Source organism: Taeniopygia guttata, chromosome 4 (assembly GCF_048771995.1).
Source record: "Taeniopygia guttata chromosome 4, bTaeGut7.mat, whole genome shotgun sequence".
Taxonomy (NCBI): Eukaryota; Metazoa; Chordata; class Aves; order Passeriformes; family Estrildidae; genus Taeniopygia; species Taeniopygia guttata.
The window spans coordinates 12,527,922-12,549,310 of NC_133028.1; the positions used below are offsets into that span (position 1 = coordinate 12,527,922).

General features: G+C 38.5%; 1 protein-coding gene across 3 annotated transcripts in view; it reads right to left on the bottom strand.

Annotated features, from left to right (window-relative positions):
• Positions 1-7,617: 7,617 nt before the first annotated feature.
• The window catches only part of STK32B (serine/threonine kinase 32B), a 156,874-nt gene continuing 143,102 nt past the window's right edge, over positions 7,618-21,389 (bottom strand). For all 3 annotated transcript variants that reach the window (XM_030270736.4, XM_030270734.4, XM_072928000.1), the window contains one exon: positions 7,618-10,185. In XM_030270736.4, the coding sequence (XP_030126596.4) occupies positions 10,141-10,185 (45 nt within the window). In that variant the 3' untranslated portion in view covers positions 7,618-10,140. The remainder of the gene's footprint in view (positions 10,186-21,389) is intronic.

Below are 21,389 nucleotides of genomic sequence, written 5' to 3' on the forward strand. Positions count from 1 at the left end.
ATCTTCGCTCTGATACACACTTCTATTCTTTTTGCAAAACAAAATTCTGCATGAGTGTTAATGAAGGCTCTTGCCAGCTGCATTTTTTGTTAAAATAAACTATTCTTAAACTCACTCCATCCTCTATGCCATATTCTTCATCCAACAAAAGGGATCATTCAATGTGGTTGTGTTTTGAATAATAGAAATTCAACCAAGCCTCATTTCAGGATATGTTTTAAATGTGCCTTCATAAAATGGTTTTAAAAAAATGTTTTCCATATAAGAAAATGTTTTTCATCTAATAAAAGACAAAACCAAAAACATACTGACATTAAGATTTGTTGAAGCAAATAATTTTCTTCTAACTGATGTGGAAAAAAATGCCTGAAATACATCAAAGCTACCACTGAAATGGAATTTATTCTCATTTTAAAAAGATGGAACTGAGAAGCGTTCCAGTCTCTCAGGATTCTGAGTTACAGTTTGAACACTTTCATATGAATACTTATTAGAGAGCAGTAGCTTTTTGTCCTGTAGTTGATCTTGAGAGCAAGTAATACAGGTGTGATACTTGAACAGAATGATAAAACAGAGACTTTTCCTTAATTTTATATTGTGTACAGCACTCACTGTGCTCTTTTTTGCAGTCCTCTATATAAGGACATTGTGTTTTCTTTCCTAGCATTTCCCCCCTGAATTGAAGATTTATAAAATAATTTGGGATTCCTCAGAGGCTGGGAAAAAAATAATAATAAAAAAAATATATTTCTTTCTACCATGTGGCCCCCTCTCCTGGAAGGACATATTTTAAGTTCCCTGGGCTCTGGAAAGTTTCAAACTAAAGATTTTTAATTTTTCTGGATGAATATTCTCAGTGTTAAGCTGTCATGGTAGGTGCTGGTGTAGAGTATACTATCACCAGGACAGCAGTAGGACTGAGATGGATGGAGATCTCATTCCCCCAGGAAAGGCAGGACTTCCAGACATATCCCAGAGCCTGGGACATGCTGGTGGTGAGCTCTGCATGTCTGACACCACTGCCTGAGCCCTGCAGGGCGCTGAGGTCTCCCTCGCCACTAAAAAAAAGGGCAGGCTCTAAACCCATGGTCCACAATTTTCCTGAGCTCTGTGCCTCAGACATCTAAATTTATGGCACTTGAATATTTTAGTCACTGAAATCTCTCATTACAGCTACCTCATAATTCTGCATCCAGAAGATCCAGAAAGACCCAGATAAGCCTGTTTCACGGAAGGACTGCCAAAGATCTCACATCCCCACAGCAGAAGTGGCATCCAGTGTGGTTACTGAAGACCTTTCTTGAAGTACAAAGAATTATTGTCATTAAGTATAATAAAAAGTTACTTTATTTGAAGATAAAACGTGGTGGGAAGAACAGATGCACAGTTCAGAGTGGAAATTATTGAGAGGAAGAGGGTCTTTAATACTTGGACATTGAAGTGGCCAAAAATTGAGAGGTGCAGAAGGGAAGTTTAAAAAAACTTCATTAAATTCTGATGTTAGACAGAAATTTATCTGATAGCACGAGAGAAAGCTCATCATGTGCAAGCTCTTTTGCAAAAAAAAAAAAAAAAAAAAACCTTTTGCTATGAATACAGTACCTCCAGGTAAGAATAAACTATGGCTGGAACAACACAAAATTTGTTTAAATACTTTTTTTATGTCTAGTCTTGCTGGTTTATTTTAAGCAAAACACCCTTATTTTGGAAGACATAATGCAACAGCAAAACATTGTCAGACTCCAAATATTGGGCCAGTGTGTTTTTTCTGTCTCCTAGAAGCACTCCCTTCTCTCCAGCCCACTCCAAATACATTTCTAACTCTTCTGGCAGGAAACCTTCAGCTCTCAAATCCCTGGAGAGAAAGCAAGATTTTATTTTTTTAACACTCTTGTAAATGCATCTGCATTATGTCTCATTATACTTCAGAACATTATTTAGCTTGGAAGACTGAGGCTTCTGCCATCCATGGACAGGAAAAATCTGCTTTCTATGTTTTAACTGTTATCCTATGTATGTTTTCCTGTAGGTGTGGCTTGTCATTTGTAAAGGGATATATGTATCCAAAAGCTTTTGATGAACATGGGGAAAATGAACTATGTCTCACAGCCACCCTTTTTAGTTATAGATTAATATGTGTATACTACATAATGAACATATATAGATAAAGATCAGAAGGATGGCTGCTTTATTTTAATGGAAAGAGTTTTGGAATAAATGTCTTTAAGAAAAACATAAGCATATTTTCAGCACCTTTTAAATCTTGTAACATTCATTTATGAAGTGATTTAAACAGTTGATAGGAAGTGAGAAAATTATTTTTGAAGTGTACTAAATGGAAAAGATTTAATTTGGTCTTCTCAGCTAGTACAAATAAATATTCCTTCTTCAAAGAGAAAAAATATAGTCAAATAATTAGTTCATGCATATGAATGCTCTTCGAGAACAGCAGGGCTGTGTCCCTGCTGTAGATACTGACTCAGTAAAACAATAATCTTCGTCCTACCAAGAAGAATGGCAGCACTACTCTTGGAGTGGAAGGTGAAAATCAGTATTGACACACTCAAGGTGGGAAGGAGTAGGCCCAGGGGGTAAAACATATTGCTGTGGTACAAAACATGCTGAAGCTGTGCAATAAAATACCCAGAGCTTTGCTGTGAATTTAGATGTTGTGCATACCCACACTTAAAAAAAAAAAAAAAAACCAAATAACTTTAACTCCCTTTTCTCCAAGACCCTACAGTATTATGAAACATGATTGTGTGAAGTATTAGCAACTTCATGCATCTTAAATATGATAATGCAGCCTCATATCAATAACTTACAGTTTACAGGGCAATTGTAAACTGTCAGCATAATTCACACAGAAGATTTTCCCAGAGAGGGACAGCACAATGTCTGAGAGACTCAGAAATCTTCCTTTGTGTGGGAAAACTGAAAGTACTGTTGGGGGAAAACAGAAAAATATGTTTGTGGTATGTGTTGCCAGGGGAATATTTGCTTTTATAGAGGAGAAATATTACAGTGAGGGTAATATGAAGTAATGAAGGATCCAGAAAAGGCTTATTGTCTGGACCTATAGTCTTCAAAATAAAAAGGAAAAGTGGAATAAAAGACTGTTAATGTGATGTGTTGTTTTTTTTTAAATATAGTTCCCACAACTTGACCTGTAGGATTCAACATTGCTGCTAAAAGCTTTAGCAGATAGATTATCTTGAAGAAGATAATGAGAAGAAGGTAATGAAAGTTAGTGCTATGGTGTGAGAGCACACCATCAGTTACATGTGTTTTCTCTGATTTCTCTGCCCACACTGTGTGGTTATGCCTCCCATTTGCAAAAAAACCCAAACCAAACAAAAAAAAAACCCACAAACTATGACACTTACTAAAATAGCTGTGCCTATAAGATGGCGAAAACATTTCAGAAATCTCTTCAAAATATATGTTGAAACACAAGACAAGCAGCCTTACCTTGTTTGATTGGCTGCTCAGTATTAATATGTACCTCCGAAAAATGTAACATTAGCTCGATACTGAAGAGGAATGATGGCTACAGGAAACACTTTGAAATACTCTGGTGGACTTGGTGGGGCTTCAGAAGACTCTAAGCATTTCCAAAACCTTTAACCCCTGGAGTTTGTGACACAACAGTGAGAGAGTAGGGAAGATCAGGTGTTTTGGGTGACAGCTCATGGCTGCAGTGGGGATGACTCTGGGTGGTGTTTGGCTGGGCAGTAATTGTTCTGTGTCAGTCAGAATGCTGCTGAGCAGGGTGGGTTTCTGTGCTGCAGTGCTCACATGCAGATGTTTGCACCTCACATCTGGAGCAGTGAGTGCCCTGCCAGACCTTGGGAAGGGCAGGATTTATGGAGAACCACACGGGGTCTTGACAAGGGGGTGCAGAAGCAGCAAGCCAGCTCTGCTGCCAGCTCTCCTCATGTTTACATACTTCATTTCACCTCTCCACATCTGCCTTCAGCTGGATTCTGCAGATGCAGTGATCTGCTCATCAGAAGGAGCTTGTGTGCCCCTGCTGCCCTGAGCTGGCCTGAGGATGAGGCACAGGTTGCAGCTGCTGGTGTCACTGCAGCAGGCTGCCCTTGCTGTACCCTCCAAGATTATAATGCCTGAGGCTTTGGATATAAATGGGAAATTTATGGCCTTAAAGGAGAGATTGAACATAACTGAATGTAGAAAAATAATCCATAAATCTGCATTGTATGGGTGCTTGTTACATTTGTTAGGTTGATTTCACTGTTGCCTGCTGCCTTGAACACTTTTCCCAGTTTATCCCTGGTGTCAAGGTATATCTTACAAAGCTAATTCAAATTACAAATTCATTGCAGTAGTGTCTGATTTACCTTAATATGTGGATAAAGCATTTCTTATTATAGGACTCAGGACTTAGAGGAGACTTATAACATTCTCTCATTACTAATTAAACACAACAAAATTGCCTCAATACCTTTGCACAGAGGTTGGAGAATATTATAGTCATGACAAAACTGTGTAGAAAAGTCCTAATTAAATGGTATAGTACTCTTCCAAGAGGGATTTTTCAAGTACAAAATTATCACTGTGGGAAAACTGCAGGGCTGTATTACAGCACACATCAGAACAATGGATAATAAGAAACAAAAAATTCTCAAGAGCACTAGTTCAAACATAGTTTTGCCTATGAAAGTGTCTGTGGCTAAATCTGATTCCATTTAAAGGGCACTGGTTTTACATAACTGTATTCTTGGGCATATATTTTACAAGGACTTACATTTTGTGATTGTTCTCAGTTGTGTTTCTTTTAATGGATATAGAAAGTTATAGTAGTTTTATTATGCCTGCTTTGTTGTTTTTAATGGACTTAAAGAAATCCACAAACATGGAACAACAAAGCTTCCTGCCCTATATTACAATTTTGATTCTTTGGAAGGACTCACGAGGACAACTTGGCAATTTGGTAAAAAAAAATTGTTTAATTGATTAGATACATTGCTCCTTTCCAATTAAAAAGGACAAAAAAGGGAGTTTGTGACTCTGAGCCAATTTCATTGATGTATAGAGCATAGCTAATATCAGTCATTGAGGTTCTGATTGTAGCATGTGTTTTCTCACAAACATGATTATAGGAACCTCATTTGCATTGCTAAATGAAAGCTAAAAATACCAAAACATTTTTCCCTGCTGGCCAGAGCATAGCTGATTCAATCACTAAAATACAGATAAACAAAAGTAACTACTCGGATGAAAGTTGAGATGAAGCACAATGTGCATAAGAAATCAGTCATTTAGCTGGTAGTATGCTCGCCAGAAGAAGAACCACAAAGGTCTTCTTTAAAAATCCCACCAATCTATCATAGAAGTTTTTGTGTGGCAGCAGAAGGATCTCTAAAAGCTTTACATTATCCCTTATACAAAAGTTATCACAGGATGTGTTGGTAGCTTGTGCTAAGGGACTGAACTGCAATGGATATGTAAGAAAAAGTCATTCCTGCTGTCCCCAGCAGGACTGATGAGCAGCTGCAGCAGCTGGAAGTTGTTGTCCCATTTGCTGCACTAGAAGGCAGAGTCTGAGTAGCCCAGCACTGCTGACAGGGGAGTCTTTCCTTCCTTTGCTTCTTAATGAGAATCTGCATAGATGGACTCACTTCTTCATGGAGGAAATCTGGGTCAAATATAGAAATAAAGGAGATCACTTGCAGGGCAGTGGTTTGTTCCAGGTCTCCTCTTGGGGCAGGTGCTAAAGCAGTGAGGCTACCAGAGACAGCCTATTAAACCTGTAGCTTTTTTTATTAATACACTGACTATCTCCTTGCTTTCCAGCTCCCAGCCAAACTGTAAATGCTCCTTTCCAAAACCTCTGAGCTTCTCCTGTGCTGGCAGCCACTTTTTTTCACAGCAGAAGTATTGGGATACCTATCTATGCGGAAAACAGAAAAAACTTTGGGTCTAATTCAGCCTACTTCAGCTTCTCAGTACACCCCATTACAGCATTATTTAAGTTTAATTTAAACAGTCAGAAATAAGTTTGAAAAAGGCATTATATGTTCCTACAAGCAGAAAACATCTAAATGACTGGAATGGATGGATCAGTTCCTATTATTTCCTCTATAATGTACTTAGCTGTCATTTTAAATAATGTGCCTAGACCTACAACCAAGCCCCCAAGTCCCCCCAGATCTACAGGAAAATCTGGAAATATTACATTAATCATTTTTGTCAAGACTTCAGATGAAAGGAGCCATTTGTACTTTATGACAGTTGATAATTAAACATTTACAGTACTATGCCAATATTTAATACACAATGTAGAAGGAGCAAACTGAACAGAAGGTAAATCTGGCAGAGTTTAAAGTGGAGTGATGCTGTGGGATTGTGCCTGTGTGATCAGAACTGCAACACCACAGAGCAAGAGGCACTGCAATAAACTGTGGCAGCAGCGAACTATTTTTCCAGCTGTGTAAGACTTCTTTTTCTCTTCCCTGGAGCAGAAAGGAGAAAAACATTTTTATCTTTCAAATGACTTGCAGAAGCCAGATGAGATTTTGGGAGTCAAAATCACTGTCCATTTTTGCAAGACAATAAAGCTGTATAGAATAAATGAGTCCCAAGGAGTTTCTTCTGGTTTTATGACTGCCCTGCTTTCTTTTTGTCCTCCATCTAGCTGAGTATATTTTAAAAACCTTCTATGTCTTAGTTAAGACTTCCCTATTTTCATTTCTGCTGGAATGCAAGACAAGAGTATGTTTGTGTATTTTCTTGTCGCTCTAATACCTCTTCTGCAGTTAAGGATGAAAACTCTTGAACATCTCTTACTCCAATTGAAAAGATCAGAAATGATCCCATATTTTCAAAAGGATTAGACTGCAACTCAATCTGTGTCATTACAAACCAGATTCATCTGACTAAATGTCAGTGCACATGTGCATGTCCACATCTGAGCTGCGTGCACTGATGTTTACTCCATGGAGGCAGAGCTACAGGGAGAACCATCTGCTAAAACAGACAATCAAGACAAGGAAAGTGCATCACATCCTAAAAGCATTTTTTCCCCTTTTTCTTCTGTATTTTTGAGCCTAGATCTGGCTAATTCATTTTTCTTTTGTCTAAAGTAGGAAAGACAAGTCTGAAACAAGCGATTCTCAGGCACGTTCCCGGGCTTTTCTTCTTGTATGTGTTCTGTCCCCACACAAATCATATTCTATTAAAAATAACTTCTCTTTGTTTTCTTCTGCACCATATCAGAGCTTCTCATGGGAAGACAGATCCTTACAGCTATGTTGGTCGAAAGAAAAGATGAAATAAGAGCATAGGTTTCCCAGAGAGATGGGGGTCCATCCTGATGAACATTCAGGGCCATATTGGATGGGGCTCTGAGCACCTGATCTAGTTGAAGGTGTCCCTGCTCACTGCAGGGGAATTGGACTGGATGACCTTTAAATGTCTCTTCCAACCCCAAGCATTCCATGATTCTTTGATTCAGTATTGGGTCTCCGTGGTATAACTGAGGGCATTCACTGATCTGTGTAATAAGTTGACACAGATAATTATATGCAGCATAAGGTACAGCTTGCAGTCAGTGGAAGTGCCATGGACTATGGATAAAGCTGATTGCTGCCATGATTTCTTTTTTTTTTTGCAAGTAGCACAGTTTGGGAAAAGATCGTGTGGCAACAAGCGTGAAATTAAAGTGTCTGAGTGAGCTCGCGTTCATGCACAACACTCTGTGCAAATATATTTAAGCAGATGCAATCTATTGAATAACCAATCTCCTCTCAAAAACAGCTTAGTAAAGCACTGGCAAAGACACCCAGCAAGAGACAGATCAGGCTGCAAATATTTGGTAGAATCCTGCTGCTAATTAAATTCTATCTGCAGTGAACTCCACCAATTTTTAATGCAGTCACTCACTGATGATCTTGCACTGTGTAGCTCTTCCATTGTACCACTTCCCATCCCACAAGCCCAGGCTTCTTGGGGGCTGTGTGTGCATTAGCTGGCAGAGCAGCTGGACAGGAAAGGCTCTGCTGACCTGACATCTACGTGAGCCACATTTGGGGAAGTTCCATCTCAGATTTTCGCTCACCTGTTTTGGTGGTCTACGGACTCAAGGCTGGGAAGATGGCAGTAAGTGCTCTCTTGGAACACGTCTTCTGGTTTTGTATCATCCAAAAAAGCATCTGATTTGGGTGCTAAAACATGTGCCAAAATGCAGTAGAGCTGTAAGAGTAGGACATTTTCTTCAAAAATGCCTTCCCCGCCTCTGTTAAGGTGCTAGCACAGTGGCATCCTATGTGGTTGATGCAGAAAAATCACCCAGAGTAACTCTTCTTGCTCAAAATAACTGCAATCAGCAAAAAAGAATCAAATGTGCAATTGCCTTTTCCCCCTATGTTTTGCCAGTTGGAAAATTTCACATGGAAAATCTCAGTGAATTACTGGTTCTCCTTGTAAACACTCCATGGCTGTAGTCTATATAATCTGATACATCATGGATCCTGCAAATATTTACTTATAAAATTTAACTAGTAACTTTAATTCCTGTAGGATTATTCAAATAAATAAAGTAATTTCTATTATCTACTTTGGTCCTTCCCAAGAGAAATGGATATCAAGGGAAAATAAAACAAACAAAAAAACATAGATGGGAAATAGGTTATTCTGGGCAATGAAATCTATCCTCTTATGACCAGAAAAATTTTGCTCCTTTGCTGATGGTATGATTATTTCAGTCTACGACCAAATTAAACAAAAAGACCAACACCATGCTCATGATAGACATAAAATCTTTACCTTTGTACATTTGTAAACTGTTGTTGATGACATGGAACACCATATCATTTCATGGAGTGATAAAAATCTGTATTTGTGAAAAAGTTGTGACCGAAATTACATATAACATGAAACAAAATTTACAATAGATTCAATTACAAAGAACTTTGTTTTTTAACAGATAGAATGGAAATTATGCCGTAAAAATAGGTTATTTCAAATAAAATATTTTTCACTTCCAAAAACCTAACCTGTTTGTTTTAAAAAGTTGAAATGAAATTTGCTTACAGGTGGTAACCCTTCCAAACAAAAGCACAATTGGACAGAATAAACATGCATTTATTATCAAAATGTGGATGTACAAGTTGTAAAATATCATAAATGTTTGGAATTTTGGCTGCAGTTTAAAATAAAAGGATTTCATGTCAGCAATATTTTGACTAAAGTAGGTTTCTTTCTATTCAAGATATTTCTATCTGGAATAGACCCATGAAAACAGAGACACTTGTAACTTCTTAACATTTTATAACACCTAGCTATGGATCTGAGAAAATTCTTAATGTTTTTAGCTCTCCTTACTAAGCTGCTTTTCAACTCTGGCTCAGTCAGCCCATTGTTACAAACAAAAAGGTCTTTCTCATCCTGCATCCACTAAAGTCACTAGCAAAAATTTGACTTGGCCGGGGTCACATCATTTACTACGAAGCAGAACACATGATGTTAAAGAACAATGTGAATACACTTACACTGCACATTTTTCAATGAGTTTCAGGTATTTAGATGAAATTATTCAGTGTTTTGTGTATTTGACACGACATTAGTGTATCTACATCATGTACATCTGTTATAAACTCAACAGCAGGTGCTTAGAAACAGCTGTGTCCAGCAGTTTCACAAAATTTCAAACTGGACCATTTTAATTAACAGAGAGATTGGGGTACTGTTAAAGCCTTCATGATAAAGCTGACCCCAGCTGTCTCTCACAAATATCCAGGAATGTGGCAATCTTTGAGAGGCTGCCTAATGAATTGTTTCAAGTTTTCTTCCAGGATTTTGAAAACAAAAGTCACACTTATTTAAAAAACTGTATTTTGCTGCTGATGGTAATTTTTCCAGTGGCAGAGCCAAGAGGAGAGCAGAGTTGCACATGGAAAATCTCAGCCAGTGTGCCGTGTGGGTTTGTCCTTGGGCAGGGATCCTGTTTTGGAGGGTCAGGGGTGCAGAGGAGGGGTGCAGGGAGAGCCTCCCTGCCCTGGGTGTTGGTGCTGGGCTGGGGCTCACTAACTGCTGCAGCCCCTGGTGCAGCCGTGTCCCAGCAAATTGTTGTTCCTCCCATCCTGGAGCTTCTCGTGCCTCTGAAGAGATGCTCTGCTGTCAATGCTGGAAGTCTGTCCACTTGGATCCTGCTGTCTTCTTAATCTGCCAGAGGTTAAACATATGGATAGAGCTGTCATGTGCAGGTATCAGAAGGACAGGTGCCGCCTGCCCTGTGGATAGCCACATCCTCCTGGGTATAAAACATTCCTGCACCATTTCACCTGTATTAACTGTTGAACTTTATAGCTGCCATTTCCTCTAAAAACTGATGATTGCTTCCTTCTAAATATGTGCAATTAGGTCTTGGAGAAATCCTGCTGCCCTTAAAGCCTACCATAAGGAACCAGCAGAGGAGAGTACTTTCCCTGGCTTTAGCACCTCTGCTCAGACTGTAGCTTGGTGAAACCTCCAGGTAGCTGGAGACTGATGAAAGCTACTGACCGGGCACACAACAGCTGCTCCCCTCTGTTGTCCTACAAAATTATCAGTAACCTTCATCAGTAAAAGAGAAAAAAACATGAGATGAAAGTATTTTCAGTATTCCTCTTTTTATTACTTCATGTTATCAAAGACTCATGAGTGGTTTTAAGGAACATCAGCAACAAACCCTATGCTTAAAGACTGCAAAGTTATCTTCTTTTGACATAGTTTTCTAGAGAACAGCAACAGCCCTAGAAGAACCAGCAGCCCCCACCAACTGTGTTATCAAAGAACTTCTCAGCACTTCTGCTCGACAGCGATCTCTGTGATTTTACTGTGATTCATGTCATATTCAGTATTTTCCTCCAAACACTGTGTAAATACTTTCAGGAAGGAAGATGTAAAGATTCATGGGGAAGCTATGTGGTGGGAATTTTTTTTTTTTTGAATCATGAACAGCTACTGTTTTGAAGAATTTTTTCTCTGACTGTTTCTTTTTTTCAAAATGGGAAATAATATTCCTCAAAAAGGCACCAAGACTTGGCACCTGAGACATTATAGAAGAGCTCTTTGGTACAACAATTATAAAAGGTATATATGCTGTACTCCAAAAAAAAAACCCAACTTTGCAAGCAATACAGAATTCCTAGAAAATAGTCATTAGTGGAAAAACATGCAAAAATCAAATTTAAAGTGTCAATTTCAAAATCTTAAATGCTTCCAGGTGGCATAAACAATATGGAGACACCATACTGAACACTCAGAAGAGAATGAGATGGGACATGAAAATACTGTAATTAAATAGATGAATAGGGGAGGCTATTAAAACAAAAAAAAAAACCAAAAAAAAGGAACACTGTGTAAAAAGGCAGACACATTAAATGAAAAGCTGTAAGGCAGACTGAAAACAACAAATTAGAGGAACAAATTGCCAAAAGCATTTTTGGTTAAGTTTTTCAAGTAGACCAGAAATTCAATGGATACAATTTAGTCTATAGGTCAATGTATGAGTGAATTATTAGAGAATAGCACAGAAAATATGAGTTCCTAGCTGAAAAGCCAATTAGTTATCTTCACCAATGTGCATGACAAATAAGCTGAGGAAGATTCCTTTCCTTGTGAGAAATTTGTCCATTTTCTCCAGTTAAAACATCAGTGAAACAGCTTTAGAACCAGTTGCTTAAATTAATGTTGTCAAAGCATCAAGACAATAGATTTTCACCTTAACGACTCTAAGAAAATTACAATTTTTGCACAGCTGAATGCAGAGTGTAACTTACTCTTCAAACTGCCTTGGCACCAGGGAAGAAAGCAAATGTGATGACTTTGGTTGTTTGTTGGTTTGGGGTGTTTTGTGTTTGCTTGTTGGTTTGGGTTTTTTTAACAAGATTTTCAAAAATGGTCCAAGAGACTGGCAGGGGGGCAAGAGAGTTCGACTTGGGACTTGAAACACCTCGGGATCTGAGCTACTGGCACGGGACTAAGGTATTTGTAGGCACCGAGAGAAAAGGCTGCAGTGCTTGGAAACTCATGTTGCAAAGTGTGGGTGGCAAACCTTGCAAACTGCTAAACAATGGAGTGAGAAAAACTTTGGCTCTATAGAGATCTGTGCAATCATTTTGTTGGCCTAAGACACGCAAGTGCTTTCTTCCTGGAATTGTATATTTCCTTTGTTTGTAAAATGCTGAAAAAGAAGGCATTTAATGCACTGCTCAATTTAAAAGGAAAATAAGAATTCTCTCAACATGAAGCAAGAAAACACTAATTTTTAATTTTTATTTTGAGAACCATTCAAACTGGCACAAGGCAGAATGCATGTAAGGAGGACAGTAGAAAAAGGAGAGACATAAAGCCCATGCTGAGACCAAAAGATCCCTCTGGCCAGCTTCAACTTTTTCACTCTCTACAGAGGTGGTTAATAATGCTGATTTATTTATATTATTTTCTTTTATCCTGTTCCTACTCCCAGGTGTACTATTGAAACAGAATATGGGGATTTGGAAATGCTAAAGAAATACATTGTTTTAGCAGTGCTTCACTGTGTTCCCTTTTCAGACACTTTCTTTTTTTATATCTAGATTCATTATGCATATTTCAAATTATCAAAGTAAGCAATAGGTTATTAACCTGATGATGAGGTAAAAAATTAACTGCTATTTAACTCTTTAATAATTTATCAATTACAGTATTCAGTTATTAAAATTACATTAAGGATTTCACTCTAGGGGTTTATTTATTTTGTGCATACAAAAACCTGCTTACCAGTGTACCCTTGGGGCTGGGAAACTGGACTAAGAACCAGGAGATGCTGATTCTGTTTCCACCTCTGTCACCCTTTGGACAAATTGCAGCACATTTCTGTGTCTCAGCTTCTCTCATCAGATATCAAGGCAGCTGCTGTCAAGAATGATGGAAGCTGAGAACTTTGTGTCTCTAAGTGTTGCTCTGTGTCTCACAGGCCTGAATGAAACAAGGAATTTCTGTCTGATGTCTGTGATAATTAGAAAAGAAGGTGGCATGTATAATCAACCAAAATTTAATTGCATTGCATGTGTAATTATGCCTATATGCATTATTGAATATATAAAAATACAAAAGTAAAGAGAACAGACTGACTAAAACCTAGCATAGAAAATAAAATATTGAACAGAAAAAGACTGCAACAACTATGGCAGGCCAGAATGAAAACCACAAACATTTAATGAAAGCAAGTAGAAAACTTGGGACCAGCAGGGAATTGCTTGCAGCTCAGCTTTGTTCTCCAGATGAAGAAGAATATTGAAGATTGTCTTTAGGCTGCATAGTAGGATAATTCGATGACAAAGAATGAAAAGTTGCAGAGTCAACATAACTGTCAAAATTGCAGATTTGTTAAGACTAAGCCCTCCTCCTGAAAGCACTGCAGTTTCAGAAAAAATAAAATAAAGCAATTGGTTTGTATTTCTTTTTATCTTAAAACTGCAGACTCAGGTCAAGACATAAAGAAATACGTGTGTACAGTCTCTTCAGTTAAAATATTGGACAGCTACAGAAGTAAAATTTCTCTCTTTCTGGTACATTCTTGATTCCTTGGTGTCAAACCCTGAGCACTTTTCTGTCAGATGTTCTAAGCTTTTAAAAAATGTGAGTACCTTGACAAGTTTCCTGTAATCATGGCAAAATAAATGCAGCCTGGTCCATTCTGTTCAAAAATGACACTAGTGCGATAAATCATTTGTAGGAAGCTGCTCTCCAGTGAAAGATTTGCCTTTAAGCTGATGCAGCTACAGGCTGTGGTAACTTTTTAAAGCCTAGGGAGAATGGATGGATTGATGGAAACTTGTGGAGGATCTGAAGCAGGTACCTGTTCCTGCACTGAGCACTGTTGGCTAAGAATAAATAATGAAATGGCCAGCTATGGATGACATAGCTCAAGTGGATATAGTCATATGGAACAAAAAAAAAAATCTGCAGGGAAAAGAGGATGAAAATGAGTTTGGACAGTGTATGTTGAATTTATTCCATGGCAGTTCTGTACAAATACATAAGTAGTCTCAGAGGCAATTATGCTGGGAACTAAGAGTGGTTCTGCTGAACCAACAAAGAGTTCTCCTTCCCTTCAGCATTGGTCCATGCAATATTGATAGTGTGTGACACAGCATTGCACTGACTCCTCTCCAGCAGCGAGGAAGAAAGAGGCTGCTCCAGCCACTGCAGGAATGCATCAAGAACTGAAACTGAACCTCCAGTCTAATCTTGGTTTTGTCAGTATTTCTGGCAAAGACAAAGAGCCTGTGTGAGCCATATATTGGTTTTTAAGGTTCTTATTTTCTCAGTACTCAGATATTATAGCAGTATTCCTGTAGCATTGATTTCTGATACTGGATCTTGAATCTGATATCAGTCAGTGGAAGTGAATTCAGAGGAGAGGGAAAAATATGAGGTCCAAACCCACTATAGCAGTACAGAGCACTGGCATCAGGCTTTGCAAAATGGAGCTGCTGTGCTTGAGGACCAGGTGGAGGCTGCTGCAGACCCTGTTGCTCCTGGCTGTTTGCTGGTGTGTGACACCACCTCTGTGCAGCTGAAGCATTCCTCGGTGGGTCTTGCCAGGCTCTCAGGGTGAAATTGAAGCCTCAAAAATGCAAGAAGTTGTTTCAAACTGTGGGCCAGCTCTCTGCAACCATGAGAGGACAAAAGAGACTTTCTACTGACAAAAGAGAACCCAAGCCAGGCAGAGCTGCCCCTCCCCTGAGACTCCCACACTCACCACATCCTGAAGTAAACTCTTTTTGTTATGAAAAATCTGCAAGTGAGTTTGCCAAATTTGCAAATCAAGTGTCCTGAGTGTGGAGGAAACTGAACAGTCTGAGTGGGCAGTGGATTTGCTTTCCCATTTCTAGATTTAGCATTTTACCTTCGTTTCTTGATATTTCACTTTGCTGGAGAAAACAGATGCTTTTGCATTTGGTCTGGGGACAAGAAGACCTTAATAAAATGAATTATAGAAACTAGTTTTATTGTAGGAAACAAAAGACTATTAATGAAAACTTTTACATCCCTTGGGATAATTCCTGAGGAATGGATAAATCTGTGGAATATTTATCCCAATAATTCTTCACAAGGGATGGGGACTGAGATCAGAATAGATGAGGCATGTCGGCTTTTTGAAATTCATGAATCCTGGAGGACACTTTGCTAAATAATCAGAAATCCATCTCTGTTCTATGATTTAGCAGCTACACAGAAGTGATGCTGATGGCTTGTGCAGATGGCCTTGCTATAAAGCTAATTCTGAACATGTTGGAATCAGAGGGACAAAAATGACTGATCTGTCATGAGGAATGACTGTGCTCAGGAAGGAACTATTTCATCTACATGTCTCTGACCATGTCATGTGTTTTGTCTACTGGACCACAGATACAGCAGTCACAAGGAGATTTAAAAAAAAGCAGTAAGTGTTCTTATGTTCAAATCCCATATTTTTAGAATTAGTTGGCAAATAACATAGCACTAGAAACTTTTCATTTTCAGTAGAAAAGATCTAGCAATGACATTTTGTAAAGAACTTAAAAGAAGCTGGAAAGGCACACAGATAGGCACTATTTTTTACATCCCAGCCATAGAAACCTGTAAGTTATGGCACATAACTAAAATTGCGGGATATTATTATGTTAAAAAACTTCTTTCCAAATAATTTCTACAGGGTGGTATAATTCTGTAGAGGGACTCCACAAAGTAAGAAGCTCCCAACAGTGGCAATGTCTCACAGGGATCCTGTCAGAGCTGGAGACATGCAGCATGTCCAGCCAAGATGGGAGCCAGTTGCTAAGATAGCCAAGGATGGAGTGAGAGATATCTTGGCACTGAGGGCAGGCAAGGTGTCAGTTTGGTATCCACTACTCTTTCCCACTGTTTGTTTCTAATTTTAATTTTTATTCTTTGTGGTATTGATGCATCAAAATTTGTATACAAACACAAACAAAAAATGCCTGGATGAATAAACCGCAACCAGACAACAAAATTTCTTCCTCAAGTTGGTGACTTTTTAACTATTCCCACACCACCATTGCCTGTCCCTGAACACAACTAATTTTTTTGGCTGATAACTAAGCACTTTTACCAGATTAACCTGAAATTGCTTCCTAAGTAAATGGAAGTAGTTAGCAGCTGGTTATTAAAACTGGCTTCAATGCTTGGTTCCACACAAAAGAAAGATCTAATGCTCAGCCCAAAGAGTTTTTAACATTTGTGGCAGTCTGGAACTCCACAAATTATATTCCCATCCATCTCCTTTATTTCCAGCCAAAAGGTATAAAAAGGAAAACTTAATGGGACTTTGGAGTCTAACTGTGGCAATAAGATTTCCTTATTGTTGAATAAGTACAGACTATATCTCTGTGTTACCCACATTTTTAAGTGGTTTTATGTAGAGAAACATGTTCCAGAAAGAACAGAAGTATTTGGACTGTGAGTATTCAAAAGGACTCACATTGAGTGTGATAAAAATTATAACCACAAATCTGCTGGGTAGTTTGAACTTTACATGTTGGTATAACCCGCATGAAAAGGGTTATGGTTTGGTTTACATCTCAATCCTAAATAATAAGTGTTCAGTGGGAAGTGGGTGGTTGACAGGTGGAAATTACTGATGTTGGTCATACCAGCTCATTTTCTGCATCAGCTCACCCAGCAGCCCCAAAAGGACTCTTCCCTCAGCTTGGCACTGAGGGAAAATGTTCACAGCACCCACGATCTCTCACGTTTCAGCCAGAAAAAGAGTCACTTCCCCAAAATCATGCAAAACCTGATCATTTATAAAACCCCTGTCTAACCTTTACAGCAGCTCATGTGCTTCAGTAAAGCAGACATACTGCAAAAACAGGGCAAGGTTTTGGCAGCAGAATGTAGGTCCTGCAGTGCACATATATCTTTTCAAAAATAATGGGCTGTGTGCACATGCATCCCACACTCCACTTTGAAAACTTCACCCATTATTTTTCTGCCATCATTTTAATATCAACTGCAGGCAATGATTGTGGAAATACTGATAATAGAGTGTGACTTCTGGGACAGCAAGCAGCTTGGCTTGTCATCTGCTTTCCTCTGTAGAGAATAAGAATGGACTTTGATACACAGGCACTTAATAATTTTTTGCCTGCATGTTTTGAGGTTTCTCTTATAAATTGGTCCTTGCTGTGTACTATTTTTGTGAAAATGGAAGAAGCTGGCAGTATTTTACAATTGTAAATGAATGTCACACTTTCTTATCTCTCCTTTATTCTGCTCACTAGCTCTCTTGAGCCAGGTTTTCATTCAGCTACATCTTTTAGTGAAAGGGTGAAATAAAGAAGGAAGAAGTAAGCAAGGCGTCCTGATAGTTATATTTTGACTGAATAAGTATATTGGGAAGAGTATTTTTACTTTTCAAAACAAAATAGCTATAAAAATTCCTAGATTTGCTTAAAAAAAAAAAAAGGAGGAAAAAATTAGCCTATGAGTTGATCAGAAATTCAGACAATTGGTTTAATTTTCACTTTCATTCATAAAAAAGAAAATAGCAACTTTGTTCAGTGTAAATCTTAAGGAACAGAGTCAAGTTTGTCCAAATCTAATTTGAAAAGGTGTGCTTTAACTTCGTAGCAACATATAGCAGAAATAATTGTTAATCAGTGACCTGAATATCTGACAAATTATTAATCCATTTCCTATTCCCCAGTGGTATCTGGGAGGGTTCTCATGACAGGCAGCAAACAGGGCACTGCATGGGAATGTAATTCCTGCATTTTAGACATTGGTTCCACTTGCTCCCAAAGATATCAATGATCAAATGGATCAATGCCTGGGAGCTGAGTGAGTGGCACAGGCTGCCTCACATCCTTCTGGTGAATCTCTAATCTGCAAAACAGAGCTGTTGTATTCCAGCTGCTTGTTGGGCAGCCTTTGGTCTATGAGAACCCCTGAAACTTGAAGGGATTTGCTTCACAGAGTGATTTTGGCCTGGGAAAAATTGGGCCAGGGACCAATTGGACAGTATGGAAGACTGCCTGCATACTGCCTTTGAAAAATAGGTAGAAAGCAGCAGTGAAGGTGGAAAAGCAGGATAAGAAAAAAAAAAAAAGGAGTGGAAATTAAGGAAGGAGAATTAAACACTTTAAAAATTATGAGGGATTCAAAAGAATCCCAAAATAATTGAATTAATTAAACTAAGTAATGATATAGCTAATTAAAACTATCTCAAAAGACAACTGTATATAGCTAATTTCCTTTTTGGTTTGTTTATTTAAAAATCCCGCTTTACACTTAGCAGAGGAGCAGAAAGCATGGGAGAGTTAATAGTGGGCTCCTTTCCTTTCCTCCTTTTCCTTTTCCTTTTCCTTTTCCTTTTCCTTTCTTTTTTCTTTCTTTTCTTTGTGCACAGAGTGATGACAGAAGACTTTTCTGGCAAACAGGAATCACTGAAAAGTGTATGAATTTTCTAAGCGTTTCTGAGCAAACAAGGAAGACACAATCTTTCTCTGTGCCAGAGGAAGCCTGGGGCAGACCAGTGCAGAATCAAGGAGCTGCTGAAGCAGAGGCAACACTCATCACTCAGCAACATCACAGCTGAGTCACACAGCCCCAAAGTGAAAATTAGTCTGTAAACTTAGATAATTTCCTCTTGATCTGGAGTTCGTGTAGAGACCCAATGTGTGCAGAGCAGCTTTAAATGGAGCACAATCCTCCCTGCTGAGTTACAGCAAGTGTGTGTTTTGGGAACCCTGGGTCCAAGCAGTGACTCCATCTAACCACTAGCCAAGAGTGGATGTCACAAATCTTTGGCACTTCCTTGAAAATGTTTACAGCTATGGCTTGCTTGTTCTTGGTCTCCTGCACCCATGGCTGTGGACATACAGTCAAATGCAGCTGCCCCACAAGTGATGTTTTTTGCTGCATGAGATGCCCTTGACTGCCTGACACAGAGAGGGTGGTCAGACCACGGAGCACCCGTGCCTGCAGAACTGATGTTTAGAAATTATCTAAATACACAAATGTGGGATGGATTTTATGCCAGCTAACTGCAGACAACTGAAAGATTAGTTCAGGCTCTCTCTACAGGGTAAATAATGTCACCAAGCTAAATTAATTTCTTTGGGTCTAAGCTATCTAACATATGTGCCACAGATCAATCTTGGGAGATACAAGTCTCTCCTCTGAGTACTAAAGAAGCTTAAACTAGAGAAATTATTTTAGATAATTTAATTTAAAGGGGTACAGGCTTGTTGCATCTCTAGAAAAAACTCTTTCCCTCTTTGAGAAACAGATTCAAGGCCCTTCTTGTTTAGTGGCTCTACAAGTTCACTACAGACTGAACTGGTTAGCAGAGCCAATTTACTTCTGGATTAAAGCTAATTTGCACCCACACAGCTCAGGTGAGCAGAAATTGAATGGTCCCATCAGTCTGTAACACAGCACAAGGTGATAAATCTATCAAGAGCTGGGTAATGAAAGCACCAGCAAGAACAGGGGTGCCACTGCCTATTCATCCATGCAGATGTGCCTGCAGTGTATTCAGGCTCTGGCTCTGCCAGGAGTCGCTTTTCTGCATGACTTGGTCTAGATCTTGAAAAATACTTGGTCATCTCATTCCCATTTATTTCAGATATCTCTGAAAAATTTTGTGTACAGCCTGTGGGTAGGAGTTGGTCTCTGTATAACCACTATTTTGCTCAGGCTGTCTTTGACCCCAGATGTGCCCTCTTGGTACTGACAACTTTGGTAGAAACAGCCAAAATCTTAGGTCTGTTTTCCTAATACACTGTGATGTATGTGTTTGGATAGTTCAGTAGATTACCAAGTAATTATTCAAATAATTATGTTTTAACTCCATTTAAATTTAAGTGAATGATTTTCAGATGAAAAGTTATGCTTTATTACAGCTGAATGTGAAAAGTAAAATTTTGGGGACAATATCCCCATGTAGCACATATGTCTTCTTTTACTACTGACACTCATGGCATTTACTCCCACCCTTTCCAAAAATCCTTGGGGAAATATTTTTAGGGTTTGGATAATTGATTCGGGTTGATGGTTCCTAGTGAGTAATTACACTTAGTAAATGGCTGTGAATATAATTTTCTATCAACCAGCAATTTATAATCAAACCTAGAGGGCTCAGCTGCATATACAGTGTTAGCGACATGTGAAATACTGGCATGCAGAAGGCAAGTGAAAACTGTATGGGTGCTATAGTATGTTGACTTGTACTGTCTTGAGATCTGAGGTTTATCCTGGGATTTGATAAAGCAAAATAAGTAGACATGAAGTACATAAATGAAGACTTCAAATGATGTGCAGTCATTCAAGAAAATGAGACTAAACCAAGTGATTAACACTAACATTAAAGCCCAGGTTCAGATGAGTAAAATAGGTGATTATTAGAAGTGGGCTATTGTCTGTTCAAGACTAGGTGCATCCTAATCAATGTCTGTCTTGTTATATATATATATATATATATATATATATATATATATATATATATATATGCACACTTGCATGTGTACACTTGTATATATGTATATTTTACTATTCAACCCTTGTGCTACTCTGAAGACTACATGAAAATGGAAACCTTATGAGCTGTGAGAAGCCATAAATGCAAAAACCCAGGAATTCCACCTAACAGAGATTCCCCTCTCTCACAGTAGCCCATTTCAGACACTAGGGCATGCTGTTGATGAAAAAGCTAAATGGAGACAAATGTCTGCTGTGGTATATTCCCCTCACTTCTGACATTTCCAGATCTTCTGAACCAATGGCTGCATCAGAAGCCTCTCATCTCAAGGACCTTGATGGATTTTTCCCTATGAATTTCTCTAATCCTCTTCTGAATATTTTTCTATGTTTAACACACAAATCACCACTCAGCAACATGCTGCATTTCACAAAAAAGCATGGTTGATTTTCCTGCTGCCAGATAACTTTGTGACCTTGGGTTACCATCAAGAGTGAATAATCATTGCTTAGTCATCTTCTCAATAAGTTTCAGAACATGTTATTATTTCTCCTGTTTCTGTCTCTTCAGTTGCCTCTTCTCTGAGTTTAAATTAGTTCAAGTTTATTACACTGTTCAACATGACCCATGTCACCCTCCTGGTCAATCCTGTTTTTCTTGAAACCTTTCTAAGTCCTTTTTAACCTTTTTGAGATAAGGAAGCAGAGCTGTACACAGAACGAAAGATGCAGGGTGCATGTATATGAACATATATTTATCTGTAGCTGTTTTTAGCAGGAACATATCAATACCTTTTAGTCTTCCACTAAGCATTGTGCTATCCACAGTCTTTTCAAACTCTCCCACCTTCATAACTGCAGCTAATTTAGTGTCTATTATCCTAAAGGTAAAATTGAGATTTTCTTCTTCTGAT